General features: G+C 37.7%; 1 protein-coding gene across 2 annotated transcripts; it reads left to right on the top strand.

The window, feature by feature from the left end:
- The first annotated feature begins 364 nt into the window (after positions 1–364).
- On the top strand, positions 365–24,393 carry kctd5b (potassium channel tetramerization domain containing 5b). Of its 2 annotated transcripts, XM_038300973.1 has the most exons (7): positions 365–727; positions 13,644–13,752; positions 13,873–13,964; positions 16,686–16,781; positions 17,011–17,115; positions 19,008–19,133; positions 22,578–24,393. In XM_038300973.1, the coding sequence occupies exons 1-7, from the start codon at positions 503–505 to the stop codon at positions 22,605–22,607; spliced, it is 783 nt and encodes a 260-aa protein (XP_038156901.1). In that variant the 5' UTR covers positions 365–502; the 3' UTR covers positions 22,608–24,393. The 2 variants fall into 2 exon arrangements, with proteins under 2 accessions (XP_038156901.1, XP_038156902.1); XM_038300974.1 differs by lacking the exon at positions 17,011–17,115 and having other exon boundaries at positions 369–727.
- Positions 24,394–24,989: the final 596 nt, after the last annotated feature.

Here is a 24,989-nt window from a genome sequence, read left to right as displayed (position 1 = left end):
GCACACTTTCTTTAGATTGTTGATCATGCTATTTTTAGTAACAAAGAGTCATACAATATTTTTTCTAATGTTAAAAAATTGCTTTTACTGCACAGCCTTGTATCCACACTTTTTATTGCAATACTTTTTGTTTTAATACATTTTTCAATTTGCTGCTCCTGAAATCCCACTTTGAAGGATAGTTGTTAAAGGATATCTTCTGTCCTATTTTTTAATTAATTAATTTGTTATATTTTAGAGGATGTGGAAGGGTTCAATCTGTTTTCTTTTGTTATTATTATGTCTTAAAAGCAATGTAAACATGAATGCGTGTGTGTTTAAATAGGCTGAGGATGGAGCTGGGTAGGAGTGGCCGTAGAGTTTGCAGCCAGTTTTGCAGGAGTCGTGGACTGGCTCGCAGTCGGTGGCTGCGGCAGCGTCGATATTTCCTGTCAGCAGCTCAGAGCAGAGCCGAAGCGAGGGCGGAGGAGGCGAGGCGTGGAGCGGAGCGGAGAGGAGAGGGATGGCAGAGAACAGCTCCGAGACAAGCGGCTCCGTTCCTCGGAGATGTCCGACCCATTCTTCCCCGGGGGAGAGAAATGCTTCAGCGGGTGTCGGAGCTTCCAAGTGGATACGGTTAAATGTTGGGGGGACGTATTTTTTAACGACAAGACAGACGCTGTGTCGAGACCCCAAATCATTTCTGTACAGACTTAGCCAAGCGGATCCCGAACTCGACTCGGACAAGGTACATGCTAAGCTAGCTCGGCTAGATAGGGCTGTGGTTCAGAAAGCCGTTTGCTTTGCAGTAAACGTGTCTTTATTTGCTATATAAATTTTGTAACGACATTAAAGTAATTTGCACTTTTTATTTCACGTTAATTAAGACAAAGTTACTGTTAAGGTGATGCTTAATCGAATTGTTGGTACTAGCTAGCATTAGCCGTTAGCTAGATTCCGACAGTCACCACATGACATAATGCTGCTAGCTTGCTCTTTGTTGTTTGCTTTTTCTCACCAAAAGTTATAACGTCTCGCTTTTTGATATCTAAAAAATTTGAATTCCTATTTCCAATTGTTTGAGTGTTTAATGTTTCATCCAGCCTCTATTTTAAAATAAGCTTCGTCGGATAAAAGTTTTCTCGGTCGGTAACATCTAGGTGTCAAATAGTGACAGTATAATTTGACCTATTTTTTTTTTAATCACCAGATTAATATTAATCTATTAAAATAAAACACTCCCAGAAAGTTTTAGATGTATCCCCCAGCTATTGTAGTGATATCTTTTGGATGTTATATGCAGTCATATGAATGATTGCCTAATTGAGTAATAAATAATGAGCTTTTGGCTCAGGTTGCTCTTTGGGGAAGTCATCATCTATTTTACAGCTTTCAACAATTTCAATCCTATTTATATCCAAATTAAAATGAACCCTGTATATCCTGTCTTATATAAAATATTTTACAAATTAAGAACCTTTTTTTCTGTTTGGAATAACAGAGATTTTGCAGTATTTCTCACCACTGAGCAGATGTCTGGTTTTAAAACTACACAATAAATAAAGGTTCTCTGGCCGGTATTGTTTTATTATGACATATTATTAAAAAATAAAAAAATAATTTAGTAAACTTTTGATAATCCCATATAATCTTAGGAAGTTTAATCTTTGAGGTATAATTTAAGATGATCTTAGAAAAGCCTCATGAATACACTTTATTGAAACTTTACATATCTATCAATTCTTTAAATATTGCAAAATTATTACATTTACCATTAGGCTCAAATAGCTCGATCCAGATTTAGGTACTGTAGTGTTTAAGATGAGACATTTGTTAAATTACATCTATTAAAGACGATATATATATTTTTTCATGTATTTGAGTTAAGTTAATGTTTTATAATTCAGTAGTGATGTTCTATTGATTGCCTAATGATTGCAGTATATAATTTCTTTAGATTTGAATTTAAGTAGGGGTGTAAATAATCGTTTTGTATTGATGCATCGATCCCACAGCCGACGATCCGATGCATCGACGCGTCTGCAAGAGTATCGATTCATGTGTTTTGTTTTGTTTTTCTTCCGTTCTGTTTTTATCCATTTTCTCCTAGACGTAATTCTGAATCCTGTGGTGTAGGGGCGCTAAACCAATTTTGCCTTCCTACCTCGCTTCCTTTAGCCATTACCCTCTTTCCGCTTGCACACACACACTCGCTTAAACACAGAGGCGTTATTATTTTTCAGTGAATGAGGTTTTCATAGGCGTAGGTAGAGTACAACTTTGCTACTTCTTTTTCTTTTATTTGCTGTTGTTTCTCAAATAAAATGCATAACCATATTATAGCTTTCATTGATTTATTTTAAATTTGAAACATTGTCTAGCCTGTAAGGTATATAAAACAAATTAATAAAAAATAAATTAACCAATTAATTGAATCGTATCGTGGTTTATCGAAAATAAAATCAAAAATAAAATCGAATCGTTGGGTGAGAAAATTGGTACTGAATCAAATTGCCACGATGGGTGTGATTTACATCCCTAAATTTAAGTGGGTCAAAGGTATTTCAAAGTGTATTAAAAACAGTGCAGAGGATCTGATGTTCAGTCTCAAACACAAAGTTGCAAGTTGGATTTCAACTTCAGCAGTATACAGGGTGGCCTATATAAGAAATGTGGAGGTGTTTATCCCCTCAACCCTGTCTGACCCAAATGCGAGAGAAGCCTCTCTCTTTTTAAGCAATTCTCTGGTTAAACGGTCCAGTATGTGAGTTTTTAAGGAACTTGTTTGGTTACTGGTATGTGATCTATTGTCTGTTGTTATTGTTCATGTTTGTGCCTTGGGATTTATTCTTTTCATCTGTTTGCATATTCTTATCTTCACTTTTGCTCTCTAATATGCTAAGCAGAGATAACGCCTCATCCGGTATTTTCATGCAAATATCTAAATCCCTAAATAATCAGCTTGGGGTTTTTATTCTGTTTATCCTCCGTGAGTGATGGATCAGTCCACTTCAATCTCTCGTCTTAAGTGTACATCACACTCTCCAGCCAACATGGTCGGTTATTACTGGATATTATACCTCTTGCATCTGTGTCTCAGTTTATATCCCCTTATTTTTGGCTCAGCAGAGAGGAGTGTCCTGGCTTTGAATGGGCTGAAATGCACAGGGTGAGATGAGAGCTTAGTTTTTTTTTTTTTTCCCAGTAAAGGAGGCCAGTGGTTCATTTCTCAGTCACGCAGGCTGACGTGCTTCAGGATAACTCAGGAGAAGACCTGCATTATTCATGTTGTTGACTGGAGCTTGTTTTGCACTTTGGGGTAGACCAGGGAGAAAGTGGAGGAAGTGCTGTCATCTGTATAGCCATAACAGTCCAGAGGTCTAGTTTTAAGAAATCACACTTAGACTCTTTTTCTTTATTCACCCTATTGATAACCATTGGTCACTTCTTACTTGGTGATCAAATGTAGACCTAACGAGGCTTTTTATTGCTCACACTGGTCCCCGCTTGCAAGCGTCTCAGCTCGATGCCACCAGAGTGAAGACCCGGCTCACTTTGCTCTAAGAGCTCTATAAATTTTTCACGTGGCCCTTCACAAAGGATTCATGTTCCTTCACCATCTTTTCATATTTAAATCCATTTGCTGCTCAAAGGAGGTACTTTCTCCAGCATATATGACCAAAAATTTGGCCGCGTTTATTGCCTGATGCACTTTTTTCCGTCATGCCCTGGAACGCTGCAGGAGGCAGCGTAAATATTTAACGGCAGTATCATCTCCCTCTGCGCTGTCTTCTTGCAGTAAGTGCTCAACAGGACTCTGCGGCAGAGGCTGATGGGAAATTAGGTTATTCTGATATCCAATTGCATCACCTTTTATCTAAAGCAAGTTAACTTTTCAGCTCGTATATTGCAGTGTGTCGTTTTAAATTGGCCATTAAATGTCAGTGTGTTGTCAAAGCCCTCTTTCATGGGCTGTTTTTAATAATTTGGGCACTAAGAAAGAGCTGTTCAGCCAGCATCCGAGATGCACCCATCAGACTTTGTGGCCAATTTCCAATTGCTTGGTTTCTTAAAGCTCCGACACCGCCAGTCCTATTTGATCAGATTTTGATTGCAAGAGTAGTAAAACCCATGAATTCTGCTGGAACACATTCAGAAGGACAAGATTGAACGATCAAGTTCTGATTTCCACTGACTTGGATTAACTTCACATTAAGGCTAGGAAAAAAAAAAACTTTTTTTGTTTTTTTTATATATATCTTTTTTTTTTTTGTTGTTGACCCAAAGATCATCTCCAGTGTGGCCAAGTGGAAACGCTGCGGTTAGAGGGTGGGCCACAGTGGCATTTCCTGTGGGAGGATATGTTTTGTGTGTTGCAGACAAATGATAAGGTTCATGATACTGTACATGCCCCCCCCCCACCCCACCGAAAAAGTGAAAGCCATTCTAATATTAAGTAGATGTAAGTAACTGTGTAACGTTTCTATTTTGTTTAAATATTTAACTAAAACTACTATTTTTGTTACAGTAAAGTCCAGATCATTTCCAGTTATATAAATTCCATTCAATGACATATCAATTTAACTTCTTTTATCTTCACTTAGCCTGTAGCCAACATCGAGGTCAGGGTATATTCAGTGATTGCATAAATGCTCTTCAGAATTTGAAGGTCATATTAAATTTGGTTGGTTTCCAGACATGAATTTGATGTCAATTCTATACAGAGGTTTTGACCAGTTTTGTTTGTTCTTGGTCAGTGTTTTTAAAATCCTGGTCTTCAAACCAAACTGCCCTGTATGTTTTAGATGTTTCCCAACTTTCACATACCTGATATCAAATGATAACAGTTTAACAGGCTTTACTGAACTGCATTCATCGGGATCTGCGCTGTGTTGAAGAGGAGAAACATCTAATGCATGCGGGACAGTGGGCCTTGAGCATCAGGGCTGAAAAACACTTTTGTAGATCATTGGATCACTTGGTTTTATCCAAGTCTCTACCAGTCAACTGCAGATATAAGGAAACCATTTATAATTATAAGGCAGTCCTTTGTCTCATTTCTTCAATCCACTGTGTACAGTGTATCAGTACCACTGGCACGATGCTGCTAGTTCCATTTTTTTTTTTTTTTTTTACAGTTTAACCTCAAGTTTAAGCCGTCCGTTCTTTTGCCTGATAATCTAAAATTTTCACTTTGTTCTATAGAGCAGGCATCCCCAACCTCGGTCCTCCAGGCCTGCTGTCCTGCAGGTTTTAGAGGTTTCCTTGCTCCAGCACAGCTGATTTTAATTGAAAGCTGATTAATAGGCTTTTGGTCTACTGCAATCATCATAATCAGCTGTGCTAAAGCAGGGAAACCTAATAAACCTACAGGACAGAGATGTAAAACCCTTCCCTGGTGTCACAGCATCTTACAGTTTATGATCAGCTTTTTAGTTTTGGATGTTAAGGATGTAATCCTAATTGTTGGATCCTATTTTCTTTGTTCAGCCTTTGGAAAATCACAACGGTAAACAGCGTAGGTTGATTGAGATGAGAACCCTGGGCGAGGTATACCCTGACCCTGAAATCCCACATCCTCTGCAACTGCCCCGCTACGCAAAGCCTACAGCCTCAGTGGTTCCTCCCATCTTGCTCCAATATAAGTTCCTTGGAGCTCGATGAGAGCATGCGTGATATTATCCAATCCAAATTTTTTTAAGAACTTACAAACAACCACAGCTGACCAAGTTCTGTACAGAATATGTGGTACAGCTAACATATTATTAGTAATAGATAATTAAAACTCACCATCAGCCTCCAGAGAGAGGGTGGCCCAGTGGTTAGGGCGTAGGGTTTGGAATCCTGAAATCCTATAGGTAAATTTCTCCAATGTGAGATCAATAAAGTTCAGTTATCACACATGCAGTTTCTGCCCATACATCTTCTATAACTAGGACCATACGAAATTAGTTTGTTCTTCCAAAATCTCCATCTCTTCATCCATGCCTGCGCTAAGAAGTTTCTTTTGAAGTTGTAAGATGCGCTCTTGGAAGTTGATGTGACTGGATTTGATGAAACTTTCAAGCCTCCCAGTATAAAATAAATATTTTGATCGAGATGACAAACTGTTTCCTGGTATGTTGAAGTACCAATAGTTTGCATCCAATAATTTAATTAAACGGTCTTAGTTTTTGTGAATATATAAGAATTATGCTGTAATTTGTAGTTACCGAGCAGTCGTACCCTATTTTACTTTGACAAACTGGTTCTTCTCAATGTTCTTTTTCCTTTTTGGTGCGATTTTCAATTGCGGATGTTGACCTGGCTGGCTTCCAATGGACCAGAGCGAAGCAAAAAATAGCTTGCCTCCGTATTTTGACTGACGGACGGAGAAGACGTTTGGAGGAGTAGTCGTGGATGTGGAACAGTTCTCATTGATAAACATTACTGCACAAATGCTCCATAGGACGTACATGAGTGGAGCGGGGCTGTGAAGGAGGATGTAGAATCTGGGGCTTTCAGGTTCTGCTGGCTGTTACTGATACTTCTACACAGACTTTAGCAATGGTCCTGACAGTGGCGGCCGGCCCATAGGGGGCGCTGGGGCACCGCCCTCCCTGATAAGAAGAGAGAAACGTAAAATATATTTTTAGAAATTAACTCATAAATGTCAGTTTTACTCTCTAGACTGTGTACCTATAAGCAAAACAAATTATATAAACTAAATTTCCCTATCTACTGTCATTAATTTGTGGATTTCCACAGACAGACTCCTACCGTCTCTGTTCTGGGGGCGCCTATCAGACAGCCCCACATATGCAGAGAATCTGTCAATCATGTACTATTGCTAGGTGAATTTAATGGCCAATCAGCGTCTCGGAACTTTATGGTCTTGGGGCGCTGAAAATACTGCGCTTTAACAGGCTTCTGAACCCAAGCGCAGGTGCAGACAATTAGAGGGAAGATGGCGAATGTAACGACCGAGATGCAGCTTCCACCAAATTCGGTGAGATCCTTATTTATCTACCCGTTTGCCAGAAGAACATCCCTGTTGTAGGATATGAACATTTCATGTTATGGTTATTGTGACTGTGACGAATCCACCTCGTCGCTTAAAACAACCTCTCTAACTTTGCGCGCCACACACACATTCCTGTTATACTGTGTTTGTGAGGACCAATACACTCGCGCTGAGCCAAGTAGCTCCATGAACGTAAAACACACAAGCTGTTCCTGGTTACCTGCTGGCATATTGAGGGTGCACACTTAATATTTCAGTGGGGTTAGCCGTGTGTGTGTGTATGTGTGGGTGTGTGGGGGGTGTGGGTGTGTGTGTGTGTGTGTACGTGTTTATGCTAAGGGGACTTGTCATCTTCAGTCTGGCTGCGTCTTTGCTGGGTTCAAACCCAGTTTAGTGTAATTGAATAAGTCAATGAATCTGTGTAAAAGAATGAAGTTGTAAAAATGATTTGTTTTTGTACATCAATTGTTTGTGGAGGTAATATATGGACAAAACTGATTAATGAGAAGAAATCAGAAATAAGAGAGCCTGAGGTGAGGGGCTTAAACTATTTAATGAGGGCTGTGGGAAGAAAAGCAGCAATTTTTGTTTTCTGTTTCTTTGTTACATTGCTGGTAACTGGAGGGAGGCTGAGGCCCAGAGGATCTTGTATATGTTTAGTTTCTTTTGCACCCTGTTTTGAGTTTTTGAGCTCAATAAATCACCAACACCGGTAACCCGACTGAGCCTGGATTCTTGGAGGCCAAAGAACCCCGTCACAGTGACCCAAATCATCACTGTTACTGTTATTATATAGTAAATTAAATCATTACTGTTAAATTGTATGTATTGTCCAATTGTTTATTTGAATTCTTATTCCGGATTAGTTGGAGACATACACTAGGCTATATCAGCCCCACCAAAAATATTTTTCACCAGCCGCCACTGGGTCCTGATCCCATGCAGGTATCTTTTCAGTCAGTAAATGGACACTAACTGTAACAGCCCTTCTTCCACTCCATCTCTGTTCCTACCCCTTACCTAGGCCTCCAGAGAAGGCCTTTTGTTGGGACTAAACATGAGTTCCTCTCTGCACAACATGGCTCCGTTTCAGAGTCCTGGTAATAGTTTTGCAAAACTTTAGTGGAGGCCATATAGTGAAAGTTAATTATAATTTGGCGGAATATACACCTAGCATCTTTGTTTTATCTATAAGAGGAGACCTGTGTGTGTATGTTTAAGAAAACTTTATTTAGAGGCTTTTTTTATATAGCAGAAATTTCAGTCCCACATGCAAACTTGTATGACTAAAAAAAAAAACTAAAAGCTCTTGTACTTTTAGTAGGTGCATTTTTAGTGTATGCAACTGTGTTAAAGGGTTTATATTTATCCACAGAAATTAAGCACTTTTTGGGGGTGTTTAATAAAAGCTACTTTGACCTGTCGGCTGGTGCGACATGTCAGTTGTCTCCTGATGGATTAAGACGGGGAACCCGAGATGAACCAGTTGCTGGTGTCCTATTCTGGGTGTCAGACCTTCAGCTGGTCCAGCTGAAAACTGCCTGGTGCCAATCATGGGCAGAGCAAACTCCCTGAACTTTCCATAAGCTAAAGACAGAAGGAACTAAGTTTTTTTTTTTCTTTCTTTGTTTTTTTGGTGCAGGGAAATGCAGAATGATTTATGTGTTTGTTTTTCAGCTTTCCCACTCATGGAAGGACCATCTATTGCTCTCTTAATCAGCAGGTATTGCTGATTAAAAGAGCAATACCTGCTCTCTTAATCAAAACAGGTATTGCTCTGATTAAGGAAATTTTGTGTCAGGGGACAACATTTAAGATAATCAAAATACAGCTTATTGCTGTTTAAAAAAAAAAAAAAAATCATATTTGAAGGGTGAAAATGAAAATCCAAATTTAGTAGTGGCGTTTTTGCTGCCCATCTTCAATATACACAGAATTACCTCTGAGTTTGTGTTGTCAAAATTTAGGCATGATTTTTTTTTTTTTTTCGTTTTATTTTCTTTCCCTCAGGGGTTTGCGTGAACAAATGATACACAATTCTAGGTTTTTGACACTTATGGAAATTTCTGGTTTATTATTTGCATTTCAAGAGAGACAAGGAGTGTTTTTAAGAAAGCACATTTTCTAGTATTCTATGATATGACATTTTCTTTTCTCTTTCTTTCTTTTTTTTTCTTCAAAGAATTAACTAATCGAGATCCATAATAAAGCTCCCTGCGTTCAACAGCTAGGACTTGGCAAGAGTAGTTTTACTTTAACCAGAATGTTATAGTTACACCTGTAGTACATCTACAAGAAAAATTACCATTAATTATTTTAGGATTCTGTTGAGACTTTTTTTGTCATAAATAAAGTTCAAGTACTAATCCATTTTAAGGCCACAGAGTATCAGAAGTTTATCTTTAACATGATAAATCTTAAGCCAGCCGTATTTATAGGGGGAAGAACTACATTGACTGCACTAAAGCCTCATTTGTGCCTCATATTTAATGAAAACTGTTCTGAAATGCAGAATAAAATGTTTTAGAAGGTAAGCAGGTGATTAAGTTAAGAAAATACAACTATTTTATTTTTCTAGGTGGAAAGAGATGTTTGAAAAAATGAACTTCTAAGGATTAAAATCCTGATATTCATTTATTTTCCAGTTGGTGGACAAGTGCTTATTATCTTGGATCTGTTTGAAGAATAAAACAGAAAATATCTTCTGACTTTTCTAAACACTTTGGGTTATTTATTACAAGTCATATGATTATTTCAACATTTACCATTAATATCCCATATCACATGATTTCCTAATATCACACAGCCCTAATGCAACACAATGAGAAGTTGTGGTGTTTTGCTCATTTGTATTTCAAATAAAATTCTGCAAAAGGTATGTTGACTTTTTTCAAAACTGTAAATTTTTTCTTTATGTTCATGTCGGATCAGTTCTTTGTACCAAACTTGTAATTAAGTTAGAGTTGATCATTTGCCAAAGCTTGTATTTTGACTTTTGAAATGCAGGAGTTTCATATTTTGTTTTTAATGAAACTAAATCTCACCTGTTTGTGTAATTTCCAGTCTGTACTCTAGCTTTCATGCTGTGACAAGACAAAATGCCTGGAGTGAAATAGTGTGATGGGATTCCTGGTGAAAATCAGGGTGCTCCTCTGTACCACAGGTGTGCATTTAGGAGGTTTTTCTTTTCAGCGTCTTTTGTAAAATCTGATATGAATGTAAGGAGTTAGCTCGGGTTCATCTCTACTGTATGAAATATACAGCTGTGTATTGTACGTTATTTTGATTTCATAGCTGAAATAACTGCATTGCTTCACTCATTAGATATACACATGGTGTTTTAAAGCACCACAAGGTAATTTTTAGAGTACAAACCTCTTGCAACACAACCTTTTGAAAATAGCACTGTTGTAAACACCGACTGCCCTCTGGAAGCCACGCATCCCACAAAGGCAGTGCGTTGTCACACTTTAAGCACATGGAAGACGTATGTCATGACCAAATCTCTGGAGGGGTGGGTAGTATTGCTTATTATTTAATCCACAATGTACAGCAGCCTTTTCTATTTTGCAAGCCATGTCCTGATCTGATTCCTGTTTTCTCTTCTGATAAAGTTTCCCTTGCCTTTTTTGCTAGCTCTGCCATGTTTAATAAAGCTCTTGAAAATAAGAAAAAAAAATCTGTATGGCTATTGATGCCGGTGGCTTGAAATTGGGTTACGTTTCTAGCTGTCACTGGGATCAGGACCCTGTCAGTGGGGTTTTCCAACTAGAGCCAGTTGGTGGACCCCTAAATCATCTCATAAATGCTTAGATTACCATCACACTGATATTTTGTTATCTAGGCTGTCTCCAAACGGGATGTTGATGACACTTTAAATTCCTAATATTTCTTTTAAAGAGGAATATTGACAGGCACTACATCTATAAAGGTGCTTATAAAGATTGATTCTTGCTACATGTCTGCTTTAAGATCTAATTAAGTTGAAATCAACCTGGTACCGGTCCATATGGGCTGTGTAAGTCGAGCCTTGTGTGCATTCTTAGTTTGACTCCACCTGTACTCATTTTTAAACCCCTGTGACTAGAAAAAGTTTAAAATCTGATGAGAATGGAGCTCCTGTGGGCTCCTGTGGAATATTTTTGACTCCATAAAGAGGTCAATCTCCCAAGAGGGCTTAACGATTCATTACAAAAGACATTGCACTGGGACTTTAACTCATTATTAGAAAGATTAATGAGATTTATGTTGAATTAATATCTGGATAATACAAACTATAAGAAATTGCACCTTTCTGGGTCGTTTTAGGCAGTAAATCCTCACCTGTGACATTTGCTGTGAAAACTATAATTATTGTACTTTTACAAATAAAAAATCGTAAAAGTGCTTCACTACTACAGCATCAAAATTAAATCATGATTTAAAAAGGCCAATAAAAATATAAATAAAGTAACATTTTTGTCAAGTTGTAAAAATTTTATATTTTTAAAGTGAGACTCTAAAGACAAAGTCAAAATGATGTGAAATTGTTAATCTGTTGAAAATGCACCAAATAGAGCAAACTAATTCTAAATTGAAATTACACATTATACAGTTTATAAATAAGTTCAACATTTAACCCATTAAACATTTAAATGGGCCATGTAGCTTTTCTAAAATATATTTCAACGATGTCCATGCTAGGCAAAAGATTCTCACCATTTGATAACTAAGGACTAAAACCAGTCTCTACATTTTATAAAAATTCATGTAACAAAAAGTGAAATCTGTTACATCTACAAAAGGAATGATCCAATAGACAATTACATGAATCAATGTCATTTATCTGGCTCTATATACCGACAGGTTTATTTGGTGGAGGGTTTTTTTTTTTCTATTTATGTTCAGTTGAATTAAATTAGTTTGGAAATTGGTGTTTGGTTTGGTTGATTTTAACTAGTCTCTTTTGTTTGTATTTGGTTGAGTTATTGTCAAATTGTCTGAAATAAATTCCTATTTATTCATTCATTTATTCATCTGCACTGTTGTAGAAACAATGCAGGTCTTTATCGCTGATGTAATATAGGATAAGGTCATCTAGGCGTGGTCTAGTCACTTCTAGTGACACATACAATATGTAAGAAGGATCTGTCCTTAGATGCCCCCTGAGGATCCGACCACTGAGTAGACCTGCTGCTTGTAACAATGTTGTCTTTATAAGAGTGACTGTTTCAGTTCCAACACAATATCAGTGTTCCCTTTATTATGTTAGTATGGTAAAAATCTAATGGATTTCCTTAGCAAGCTGACCTACAGTACATAGTAGGGAAGTGGTGGCCTAGGGTTTAGGGCATAGGGCTTTGAATCCTGAGATTGGGAGTCCGATCCCCCACTCCCCCAGACTGCCACTCTGGCTCCCTGGTTAAATGCAGAGATAAATTTCTCCAATGTGAGATCAATAATGTTCAATTCTTTAATTGTAACCTTAAATGTTCTTCCTGGATAAAAACTTTCCAAAACAGCAGCAGCAATCAAATTGATGCCTATTAAACATGGTGTGATAAATTGAAGGAATAACTTAAGTAAAGGAAACACTTGATTGGATGAAGGCTAATTAGATGTTGATGAGATGCAAGATGATTAGCAACTTTTCCACAGATTTATTCCCTATATAATACAACCTAACAGTGTTAAGTTATAATTTACAAACATCTACTGCATAACAGGTAGAATTACCTTCTTTCTTTTGATCCTTTCTTGCAAGTGCTGAAAGTATATAAAAAAAGTAAAAACTGATAAATGATCAATGTTTATGTTGATGACAAAACATCTAAAGTGAACCACAGCCCATTTTCAGCCTGCACATGTACCCCATTTAAATTGGTACGTTTTGGTGAAGAAAAAAGCTAATAATCTGATGTTTTAATAGGGGTTCTTTAAAATACTTCATTCAGGTTTTCTCCTTTCTACTGAGCTGAAAACATAATGGTTCTATAGTAAGAGCAGGCTTGGATGTTTGATTTGTGATCGTGACCTGAAATGCTGCAACATAACGTAGGTCTGCCTGTGATGTAACAGACGTCCTTCTGTGCCTCAGCTAAGTCCGCCGCGTGTTCCCAGTGTATATAATGAGAACGGTATAGCCCATAAAGCCTTTCCTGTGTGTACGAAAACTGATGCTTGTTTCCCTCACTAAATGACACATTTTGATTAACATTTGGCATTAGAGGGATGCTGTACAAGCCTGAATTTTATTCATTTATGAAGCTAGCCATCCAAGCGAGCAAAACAGGCTAATAGATGGTTGAACACCAAGGTGCTTTTTCCTGCTCCCCTCAGCGGGATCCGCCTGTTGTTCCAAATCTTTTCTGTTCTGCTCTAATTGTTTTAACTCGCTCTCCTGGTCCTCCCCTGAGACACGCTCGCTCTAATCACAGCACAGAAATAGGGGAATACCCAGCGGTTGTAAAGAAATCAGGATGAAACCCAAAGGCCTGAGGGAATACCAAAGTAACATCCCAAAGCAGTCACATGTATGACCTGGTTTACCCATGTTGTCTCAACCATGTTAGATGTTAAAATCACAGAAACTGTTGTTTTCTCTAGCTGTGTTTGACCCTTAAACCTTTCAGTTTGGGCATTTCCTCAGGCTTAAACAGGCAATTTTTTTCTTTCTTCACAGGATGAAACTGGTGCCTATCTCATTGACAGAGACCCTGCATACTTTGGGCCAGTGCTGAACTACTTGAGGCATGGCAAACTGGTGCTCAACAGGGACTTGGCAGAGGAAGGTAATATCTTACCGTCTGTAGAGGCAGCCTTTAACTCTGCTTTTCTTGCCCTCTCCCTGGGAGAGCAGCGTTTCAGTGGATGCACACGTCTAAAATCAACATACGCTTTTCTGTTTTAAGGTGTTTTAGAAGAAGCCGAGTTCTACAACATCACATCATTAATAAAACTCATCAAGGACAAGATCAGGGAACGTGACTGCAAAACATCACAGGTATCAAATATTTCGACCATTTTGAAAACCAGGATCAGGCATCGTTTGAATTTAAATGATTCCGAGTCCTCGCTTTGATTCTGATTCCAATTCTTTAAGAAGAAGAACCAGAACAGTTTATATGGTATAAATTACCTGTCTTCATGAAATTGAATTTAATTCCTTCAACGTCTAACTTGGTGTGAACATTACGATAAGTTACAACAGTATATAAATATCAAACTTATCAATAATGTAATCTTATCAATTTTCACAGTTCAACTTTGACATGGCACTTTATTGTTTAAAACCTCATTAAAACACATTTACATGTATCCAGTGTTTGATGCTTCTGGTACGTATGCCATAGAAAAGTATTTAATTTTATTGAACTAATCCTGACTTTAGATTGTTCTAGGCTGAGTATCTGAGCTGAAGGAAAAAGCAGCACAGTCATCCTGAGAGTTTCTACCCTCAGCATCGTGTACTGCATCTTGGTTCCACACAAATAGACACAGAAGTAGTAACATTTGACTTTTATGGACAGGGAAACAAGGCAATTTTGTACTCAGTCGTTCAGTTAACAGGCTTCATTAAATGAAACATTTTTCAAATGAACTAAAATCAATAATGGATAAGATTAGGATTGAAATTATTAAGAAGTTCTGCAGATCTGCGTTAAAAAGGGTTTTCATTTGAACCAGAACGTGTAGGAAATGACGCTGGTACCTGTTAAAGGAGAAGTTCGGTTTTTAACACTTTTAGCCCATTTTCTGTAGTGTCCAGGATGAAATCGAATGATCGACACCAAAATTTTGACAATTGGTCCTGTCTCTGCTTTTTGGCTCATTTAGAATCCACCCCTGGCTGCTTTAGAATGGCTTCCATAGAGCATGTCCGATAATGTCCTTAAAACAACCTTAAACATTCTTTTTTTTAAATATGCTACTCACCGGGTCGTCAGCGCTGTTCAATTCACTCTGTGTACTCCGATGTCGAGGTGCTAACGTCTCTGTTAAACACTTTAAAAAACTCTGAAAATGGAATACGAAAGGTGGATTCTTGATTCTCGACGTCGGAGTACACAGAGTGAAGCGAAAAGACTACAACTGTGTAAACAGGCCCCATTTCCGTTTCCGGTGGCAGCGGAATATTGACTATTCCAACAGAACTCAATGGGATTTACAAAATGCTAAATAAAACACTACAGGAACGTTTTTTCTTTACGAAACTTTTTTTGGAACGTCATTGAACAGCGCTGACGACCCGGTGAGTAGCATATTTAAAAAAAAAACGTTTAAGGTTGTTTTAAGGACATTATCGGACATGCACTATGGAAGCCATTCTAAAGCAGCCAGGGGTGGATTCTAAATGAGCCAAAAAGCAGAGACAGGACCAATTGTCAAAATTTTGGTGTCGATCATTCGATTTCATCCTGGACACTAGAGAAAATGGGCTAAAAGTGTTAAAAACCGAACTTCTCCTTTAAGATGTAAAATTAGACAATAGTACAGAGAAGGCTCTGGTTACCCCAGAGGAAGTTGCGCTACGAGTTTAGAGGAGGAACAACCTCAGGGAGCCAACCTTGGCACAACACCGGTGGTCAAAGACGAGGCTCTCTATCAGAGTTTGATGGTGCTGAATTATGTCGGCCGTGTGCCGTCCATTGGGTAATATAATCTCTGATCTCTACTGATCTTCTTTTATTTATTTCACTTTTAGCCAGCCTTTTAAAGGCTGCATCAAAAACAGATGGTTTTGCACACAATGCTGCGGTTTCCTCTCCGCTGATATTAGGAAGCTTCTATTTCTTTTTTTTCTTCTTTTTTTTAGTTTTAACGGCACTAGTGGATTGTTTTTTCTGGACAGTAGGCTATAAGGAAAGGGGGAATGAGAGAGGGGGCAAAGAGACATGCGGGAAAGGACCACAGGCCAGATTCGAACCCAGGCAACCCGAGTCGAAGACTAAGGCCTCCACACATGGGTCATGTGCGCTAACCACTGCGCCACCAAAGAACGCCCCAGCATCTTCTCTTTCTGGTCTGTGGAGTGGGCATTGAAACTAAATTGAACGATTCTGGTAAAACTGATATAGTCGAGCCTGTTCTGATTGATTCTTGATTATAAATACCCAAGCCTAGAGCCACAACATGATTCAAACAGTTTTATCCTGCTGTTGTTGTACTGCAAAGGAATTCAAACCCTGTTAAATTTTTCACATCTTAAAATAAAGTTGGACTCACTATTGGCTCCAGTTTAAAACACAATGAAATGCACAATATTTGAATAGTTTTGTCTTAAAATGCTTTAACCTGCCCAAACAAAAGTTATTAATATGCAAAGATGCATTCTAATATACAGCAGAGCAGGTTGAGTTCAGCAGGCCCAGTGAGCTGAGATGACGGGATATTCCAGGGACAGGGGCGAGTTTTGTGAAAGGAAAGCCACTTCGTAATCAGACACAACCGCATCTCTTCTTTTGTATTTAAGTTTTTTGGACAGATTAAGTCTTTTATTCGGGCTATGGTGTCAAGGCATTGCGAAGAGTCGCAGGCAAAGAGAGAGAAATGCTGCTGGGTGCAGAATTATAGCTCTATAAAATCCGCTTCTTTCCAGCCATAATCCTCCATCCTCCGAGCGGGAATGGCATAATTCAGGGATTCAGACTCCTTCACTCTTCTTTGTGTGGTTGAGTCCTTCAATGGCTGTGCCCGATACTTACGTGTCCATATTTCCTTTTAGGTTCCAGTAAAGCATGTGTATCGGGTGCTGCAGTGCCAGGAGGAGGAGCTGACACAGATGGTGTCCACCATGTCTGACGGCTGGAAGTTTGAGCAGGTAAAACTCTTCCCTCTGGGTCTGAGCAGCAGTCCTTCTGTCATGAACGTTCCCCTTCATGCTGCTCTGCTCACATTAACCCAAGAAGTCCAACTGAAATGTGATCCTTAACATAAAAACAAAACGAAGGCTGAACAGCATCCAGGATTTATTTTTTTTCAGTAGTTTTTCTTTTTTCCATGCATATATGATCCGGGCATGCTTTCTGTGCTCTGATTGGTCGTTGCAGCTTGTCAGTATAGGTTACGGGCGGGCCCACCAGTCAGAGTATCTGCTGATTGTGTCAAGGGAGGTGAAGGGAGAGGAGTCTACTTTGCCAAACAACAGCGGAGAGGTGTGTCCCACAACTCTGTGTTTACGGGCTGGTCACTGCATGATCCCCATGTTGTCCATACACACCCCTTTGGCCATTGTTTGTCCCAAGTAGACACATAGCTGTTGATTTTTTGGGTTTTTTTTTTTTTTGGAGCCAGTTCTTTTCTGTGTTCATTTGTTCTGCTTGCTCACTGATGAAGCAAAGAACCTGACACATTTGTTCTTGTCTGTGATTCAAATTTGTTTTTATTTATTATCAGGTTGTTACAAAAGACCAATCGCTGTTCTGGGTAGACTTTAATTTAGCTAACAAAGGTGAGTTTTATCAATGGAAGTCGACCTTTTAAAAGAAATTAATTGGTGTGTTTTTAGAAGAGACTGTAATCGGTTGATCCCTCTTTAGCAGATGTTCAGGTCAGATTTGAAACAAGAACTCAGCAGAATATCTTCTCAAAATAGCTTCTATTACCTTATTCTTAAATTAAAACAAAAAGTTTAGATTTACAACAGGAGTTTGTAACGTTAGGTAGGTGAGGATATTTGGTTCTTTTCTGCCTTGTTGATGCTGAACGTCAGTGAAGCTGATTCACAACAACAAGTATCTGGCAGCAGGGCGTAATGAGGCGATGCATGTCTGAACATGCACACCTGGGTACAGGCGGGGATGCATGCAGTCTGCAGCACACTCGGCCACAGCAGGAGCTTCTGATTGCTTGAATGCAGCGTCCTTTCAAGGATCACATGACTATTGGCTGTCTTGTGTTTTTTCATGACAGGAACAGTGGATGTTATAGATCAATTAAAATGGATTCAGAACCTGTTTTGGTATTGAAATAGAGCTCAAGGTTTTTTAAATGGAAGGTGTTTTTCCTCGAAATGTCCCTCCCTTGTAGCTGTGGGGAAAATCCTAAATTATCAATCTGCATGTAGTAAATACTGGCCAGAGGCGTTTGCCTTTGTGGTTGCTGCTTTTCAAATATTTGCTTGTTCTTCTGGCATATTTTGAATAATTTTCACCCAGCATGTTGCTCATGGCTAAATCCCTCCGTCTCTCCTCTCTCAGTAGCTCTGTACTGATCGTAGCATTTTTGTCTCATGAATGCTGGTCTGTGTCTTTACTTTGTTTGGTTCCTCTTTAGTGAATCACATTTTATTTTGCTCCACTTTTATAAAGGTAACGGGTCATAAAATAAAATTTTTAGTGATTGCTTTCAGTGGAAGTAATTATATGAAGGCTGGAACTTCAGATGTGATCTAGATACACTTAGAGGAAAACTTTTATACCGGTGCTTCTCTAATTTTGGGAGGATTTAAAAGATGGACCAATCTTCATTTATAAAGTGAAAAGCAAGATCTAAAAATATATCCCCATTTAAAAATCATGGCTGCAATTTGTAATAGTTTTTTTTTTTTTTTTCTAATCTTTTGAACATGATTGCTGCTCACTGTTGATAGAAAGCTTCTAAAATATTCTTTTTTAGTTTACCATAAGCCATGTTCAAAGAGCAAGTAAGGTGGTGATGTTTTGAGAGCATCTTGAAGCACAGTGATGATGGCATCATTCTGTGGGCATCCTTTATATCCTCGGGGCAAAAGGAAGCTGGTTAGCATAAAAGAAATAGATTTTTAGTTCCAAGTTTAGGGCACAATATGTTTTCATTTTTCCTTCCCATTTTCTGGAAGATTGTGGTTCTCTGACATAACGAGGAAAAAAACGGGTTCAATGGACGTCTTGCCAGATTACAGGGAAGCTCAGGGTGGATGCTTTATTTTGGGACAGTTAATAGTTTAATTAACTTCACAGGTATTTACAGTTTTTTCTCTGCTCATTGTTCACATTTGTAGTCTTCCATCTTGGGCTAACATCTTATTTTTGTGTTTTATTTTGTTGTTTTTCTCATCTTCTCCTAGCTCGTCAGTATCGGCTCCTCTTACAACTACGGAAACGAAGACCAAGCTGAGTTCCTGTGTGTGGTCTCCAAGGAGTTACACAATCAATCATACGGGACCAACAGTGAGCCCAGCGAGAAGGCAAAGGTGAGCATGAGGATGGTGAAATGAAGGAAAGTCTGTGCTGGATGTTTACTTCTCTGTAACCATGGTTTATTATTTGGAAAATCCTTACAGAAAATTGGTTTAGGAATATAAATGTATTCAGTAAAAAAATCTGAGGTTTAGTATCGGTAAAGGAGAAGAAAATGTATAACTATGTGAAACATCTGCTTTATTACCATCTCCCTGCTTCCTTGAGCTTCACTACTAAACCACAAACACACATTTTTAATTGAAGTGAACTTCAGTGAGGATTTATGTCATGTTTAATTTGACCCAGTGTCTAACCTGTTTAATCCGGTAGCTTTAATGCAGGAGCTTTAGGACAGAGCAGCTCCGGATCGGTACAGCTATTGGCAAGGTCTCACATGTTCTTTAAGGTTTCAGAAAAAATGCCAGTTACACAAAAAAGTTTTCAAAAAGAGACTGAAATTAGGCCGATGCACTGACTTATAATAAACATAACGGCCCTGGAAATGGTGTTTTAAACACATTGACCTTCTTATTTGTACCTGTATGCAAGTTAAGGCAACAATCTGATAAAAAATTAGGTTTAATCTTTGTGTAGCAGTGACCGTTTTGAAATGCTAAAGAAAACCCTATAATCCTTAGAGGTAATGTGGTACCAAAATGGCCGATAATTTTTTTGTCTTTTGGGATTGTCCAAAAATACAACCATACTGGAGGGAAGTAACCAATGGAATATGTAAGATTATCGGAGTGAAAATGCACTATTCCTTTATTAAATACCTAAATCTATCCCTCACTAAAACATATATCTGCTAAAGATCCTTCTGATATGTAGTAAAATGGCTATAACCCGGAGATGGCTACAAACTGACCCTCCAACCTTACGGCGAAGTGTAAAAGAAATCTATAATATGGAGAGACTGGCTTATATTTTGAGACTGGAACTAGAGAAATGTGTTGAATGCTGAGAAAAATGGATTATGTATGCTCTGAACCTAGAATAGGACACAATAACGTGATGTAAGGAAATGAGCGAGCTTTGACACCATGATGTTACACCCATGAAAATATTTTCTTTTCTTTTTCTCTCATTCTTCCTTCCTGTTCAAAATTAAAAAAGAATACCCTATAATTGGTTTATATGGAGGTTAATTAACATTTCTTTAAGAAAACAGTTCTACTAGTCAAATTATGCCTCCCATTCTAATTCAATAAGAGTTGTTTCTTTAAAATAATGACCATATGAAGTATTATCTTTTTCTACCCAAATTTGCATCACAAATGTCCAACATGTGTCGGTTACAGGCATGTAAGGGCTGCTTTAGATCCTAATAATCCACAGAAAAAGAATATTAAATGGTTTCTTCCATAGAGTAACCCCTTTTTGTTTTGTTTATAAAATCAGAAATAAAAACATTAAAGTCATTTTCTAAGAAAATCTAAGGATCTACTGGAGGTCCTGGTTGCTATGTTGGGTGTGTTTGTTTTCAGCTCCGTCTTAGCTTGCTATCACAACAGGCCTAGAATTTCTCAGTCAAATGAATCGTCCTGTAGAGAAAAACAAACTACTTCTATAAAAAACATTTTGCACATGCCCACTTTTATTTAAGTTCTGCAGCAGCGATGTTTAAAAATAAACGATTGACATGAGGTGGAAGGCAAGGAGAAGAGCATTAAACGATGGATGGGACTTATGGTCAGAGGTCATCCTTGGCTTTATGTTGTGGTGTGTAAGATGTAGGAGCCACTTGTTTGGGAGACGTCGGCTTACACCTTGGAATATTACACACTTGCTTGTTTTCCCTTCTCTAAAAAAGTTTTATTGGAAGAAATATATACCCTACATGATAAAATGTTTTATGGTTCCATTAATGGTAAAATGCATACAACCGAATTTTAAACACTGCTGAATGGACTCGTCTCATAAAAAGAAAGTCACCCATGGCGTCAACATACCTCGTCCTATTGATGTAACCTCTTTTCCTTACTCCTGTGGTTATAGTTTAGACATTTATCACCAAAAACCAAGAGGTCTGCACTTCAAAAACATATAGGATGTACTCTTGATAAATGCCATTTGGGTATGTCCAGTTTGTAAAATTCCCCATTATACGTGTACCGGTACCTTATAGTTTCAGCACTTAAACTGGGTCCTTTTTTGTGTTTTTTTTTTTTTTTTTTTATTCCTCCTCACCATACTTAGAATGTGTTCTCTCTATTGGTTTTATAAGGTGCCTTCCTTTGTGTTTCCTCGTGGAGATCAGGGACTGGAAGACTGATTTGGAAATGAACTGAATAATATTATCCCTTGTTGACTCTTTGATTGCTCACCGGTCTCTTTATTCACCTCTCACCAAACCTCCTCGCTTTCCCCACATAAACCGTCCTAGAGACGCTTCTGGTTCAGCTCAGTTTGAATGCTTCCAGCAATGGGAAGCATCAGAGTACAGGCTGGAAATCTGCTGCCTTGGCTATCAAATACCAGATGTTTAACTTCAGGTGAAGCTCTCTGTGAGACCAGAGGGGAAGAGATCCATTCCTTTCCCACCCTTATAATTATTGACATACTTGCAGCTTCGTCTAATGGAGGGCACTCTGAATCATAGACTGCTGCACTTCTGAATCAAGCCCTCCGAGGCAGAAATAGACAAGAAAGGGTGATTTAAATGGTGCAGCAGTGGTGTGTTTATCTGAGGAGGTAAAATTATATACCTTAAAATAGGAGGATTTGGGGAAAACCTCCATTTTTTTTTGTCCCTGTTCTTAGACAGTGAATTTTAACATTATTAAGATATATTTTACATTAAGAGAAACATTTCCAGCTTTTCTCATTTACTTATAAATGAGGTAATTATAAACCCAAAATTCTGTTTCTTGCATATTAGAATAATGGAAATATTTCACTTTAATTTATATACTTTTGCTTTCTGAAATATTGAAAATAATTATTGTTTAAAAATAACCTGCACTATAAGTAATGGCTTAAAATATATAACACTTTATAAATGGGTTTTTAAAATGTTTAAATATATATATACTCCAATAAAAGTGGAAATATGAAAACTTTAAAAGACTTAAAAATGTGTATATTTTCTGTCTATGTCAACAACAAAGAGCCTTCCTTCAGCTTCAGACTTTAAGGGAAGAAGTAAAAATTTTAAATATGATTAAAAATTAAAAAGCAGGACAAATATAGCTGCCTCTCTTTTCTTATTTTCTGGTTGAAGCTACACTTTAGCTTGTTTTGACGGGATGGTTTCTTTCTATTGAAATGCTTGTATTTCACATATTCCTTAACATTTTCAGCTTGATAACCTCTTCAGTGTCTTCATATCTGGTAGAGAAATAAAGTGTGAGGGACAAATGTTTAATATTCATATTTGTTGCTTTTGGTTCATAACCAGTATGGATGTTCGTCCAGATTTTACTTTATTTGACTGATTTCTATGTTTGTTTCAGATTCTTCAGGAACGAGGCTCCCGGATGTGAGAAGCACTCAGTATTAGGAGCTCCAGGTGTTAATGATGCAGCCGAATCATATCTGTGGAAGAGCGTTGAGCACAATGGAGATTTAGGGTGCGGGGAGGGGGTGTGTGCATTTATTTGTCTTCCCTCCACTTTTTATTTTTTATTTCTTGATGTAAATAAGTCTGTTTACTGACAAGTCGTGCCTGTACATTTAAACTGGACCTTTTCTTTTTTTGAATTGGCGGCAAGTATTTTGAATTTTATTTTATTATTTTTTTCTTATCTGCAAGTGAGGAATTGTAATCTACTAATGTTTTATGCTATGAAACATGGCCATCATCACATAGGGCCAATTAGTCTCTCAGGGTCATCTAATGGGTTTGTAATATCGTTCAACTCTGGGGTCTTGTAAGGGATCAAAGTGGTTTTTAATAACTCCTAGTATCAAAACATGAAATCAATGCTTGGAGGCATCAAGAAGGGAATTGTGCTTTTACACCATAATGAGCTAATTCAACCTATCGGATACAAAAAAATCACCTGACAAAATGTCTATCCAAAGATTTTGAACATTTAAAAAGACAACTGTGATCACCAGGGTCCCGGTGGTTAATTTTATTTATTTTTTCCTCTATTCTCCCTATCCGTTAGTGGAAACGTCGCTGTGATGCAAGCAGCAAAATACCTAAAAGCTCCCCTCTTACATTGGAGAGTCCGCTAGGGATATTGCATCAGTTCTTGATCAGTTTAAGGGCGATTGAGTAAAAGCAAGGGCCGGTAGAAGTGTAAGACGATCAGTTTAAAGATACATGCGATTAAACAAAAATTTCTAATCTGATCCAGCTGCTCTTATTTCAAACAGATTACCATTATGTATACAAATGTCTTGGCTTAATTATGATGCATAAAAGCTAAAATATTAAATAAACGACCCCCTAATTAAGGCGCCTATCGAGTCCACTATTCTTAATCTGCTCTTCATAAGGTAAACGCAACAACAAGCTAACATTAGCTGAGTAATTAGGCTATATCTTCTGATAACTATCCTGCAGTCTAGTACAGACATCCTGCTTACAGCTCGCAGATATATTTTTAAAACAACCTGAAATACTGCTAGACTAATATCTATTTGCTTGCTTTCAGCCAGCTGACCAACAGTGCACAGGTCATAAATGCGAACTCCACACCTCAGGTGAACTCAAACCTTAGAAACAGAGTTACATGAGATTTTAAAATACTTTTGACCGGCCCATGTTTGTACTACAGGATCATGACCTTCATAGTTTCTGTTTTTAACAAATCAAAAAGTTTTAAAATACGAAGATGTGTCAGAAAGAGTACTTTGTAGCATACCTTGAACTGTGGGGTTTAGAGGAGTAATTTAATTTTGCTAGTATGTATAATTCTGAAATGAACTGCCAAAAAAAAAAAAAAATATTGAAATGTGAATTATTTTATGGAATATTTTTTTATTCAGCGATTATTGACCTCTTGAAGAAAGTTAGGGTAAATGTCTTCTTTTCCTCACTCCAGTGATATCAGAGTTCCCTTTAAGTTGTTTCTTTTAGTGCTTAAGGGATCGTCCTTCATTTTTCCTGAGGAGGAAATACACTGCGGCTGGACTGGAACCGTTTCAGGCGGAGGTGCAGGACTCCCTTCATATCAACATGATTTAGTCTCCGTGTAAATAGCAAAAACTCCAGCTTGATATTTAAATCATTTTAAGAAAAAGCTGCACGTTTTGTACACTGTATAGAGAACACGACTTCAAAGGGAGGTAGTTTATACTTTTTGGTTTTAATTATTAGTTAATTAGTTATTAGTTTTAATTTTTGGTTTTAAAGATTAAAAAAAATGAAGCGGATTGTGATGTTGACTTGCTGATGCTGATTTAGGATTCCTTTCTCTGAGATATTTTGATAACCAATAACAAAGCTCTACTTGGCTGGCTATGAAATTGACTGTTACATTTAAAAACATTATTTTTCTTCTGAGTGATATCGAGCAGTTAAAATTATCAGCTTCATAAACAGGATAAGAAGCACTACAGTGGAAGACTGTGCACTCTGCTTAAGGCCTGTAATGTAAATACTGCATTTTAGAAAACCTTTGTTGTTTTAAGTTTGATGTGTTAATTTTTTATATATATATATAAGATAGGTTGGATATTTTATTCACAAATACTCATTTAGTGTTGCCTTTTTTTTCCCCAGTGACCAAAATCCAATGTCTTATGCTTATTTAGACATTGATCTTAGTGTCAGGGATAAGTAAACATTTCTTAATGCTGGCACACTTTATGTATATAGACTTGTAATGACTCACCAACCTCCATTTAATCACATTCACACAAACACTTGATTAAACCAGTTTTTATATTTCAGAATGAGTATGGATGCATGT

Source organism: Cyprinodon tularosa, unplaced genomic scaffold (assembly GCF_016077235.1).
Source record: "Cyprinodon tularosa strain WSP-4 unplaced genomic scaffold, ASM1607723v1 ctg46, whole genome shotgun sequence".
Taxonomy (NCBI): Eukaryota; Metazoa; Chordata; class Actinopteri; order Cyprinodontiformes; family Cyprinodontidae; genus Cyprinodon; species Cyprinodon tularosa.
The sequence above is the reverse complement of the archived record's forward strand: the minus strand, read 5'-3'. Positions and strand labels throughout refer to the sequence as shown.

Bases quoted from the DNA above. Each gene is read 5' to 3' on its own strand.
- kctd5b (XM_038300973.1), top strand. From the start codon at position 503: ATGGCAGAGAACAGCTCCGAGACAAGCGGCTCCGTTCCTCGGAGATGT. The intron at 13,965-16,685 runs GTATCAAATATT...ATTTCCTTTTAG, and splicing joins GTGACTGCAAAACATCACAG to GTTCCAGTAAAGCATGTGTA. The intron at 19,134-22,577 runs GTGAGCATGAGG...TGTTTGTTTCAG, and splicing joins AGCCCAGCGAGAAGGCAAAG to ATTCTTCAGGAACGAGGCTC.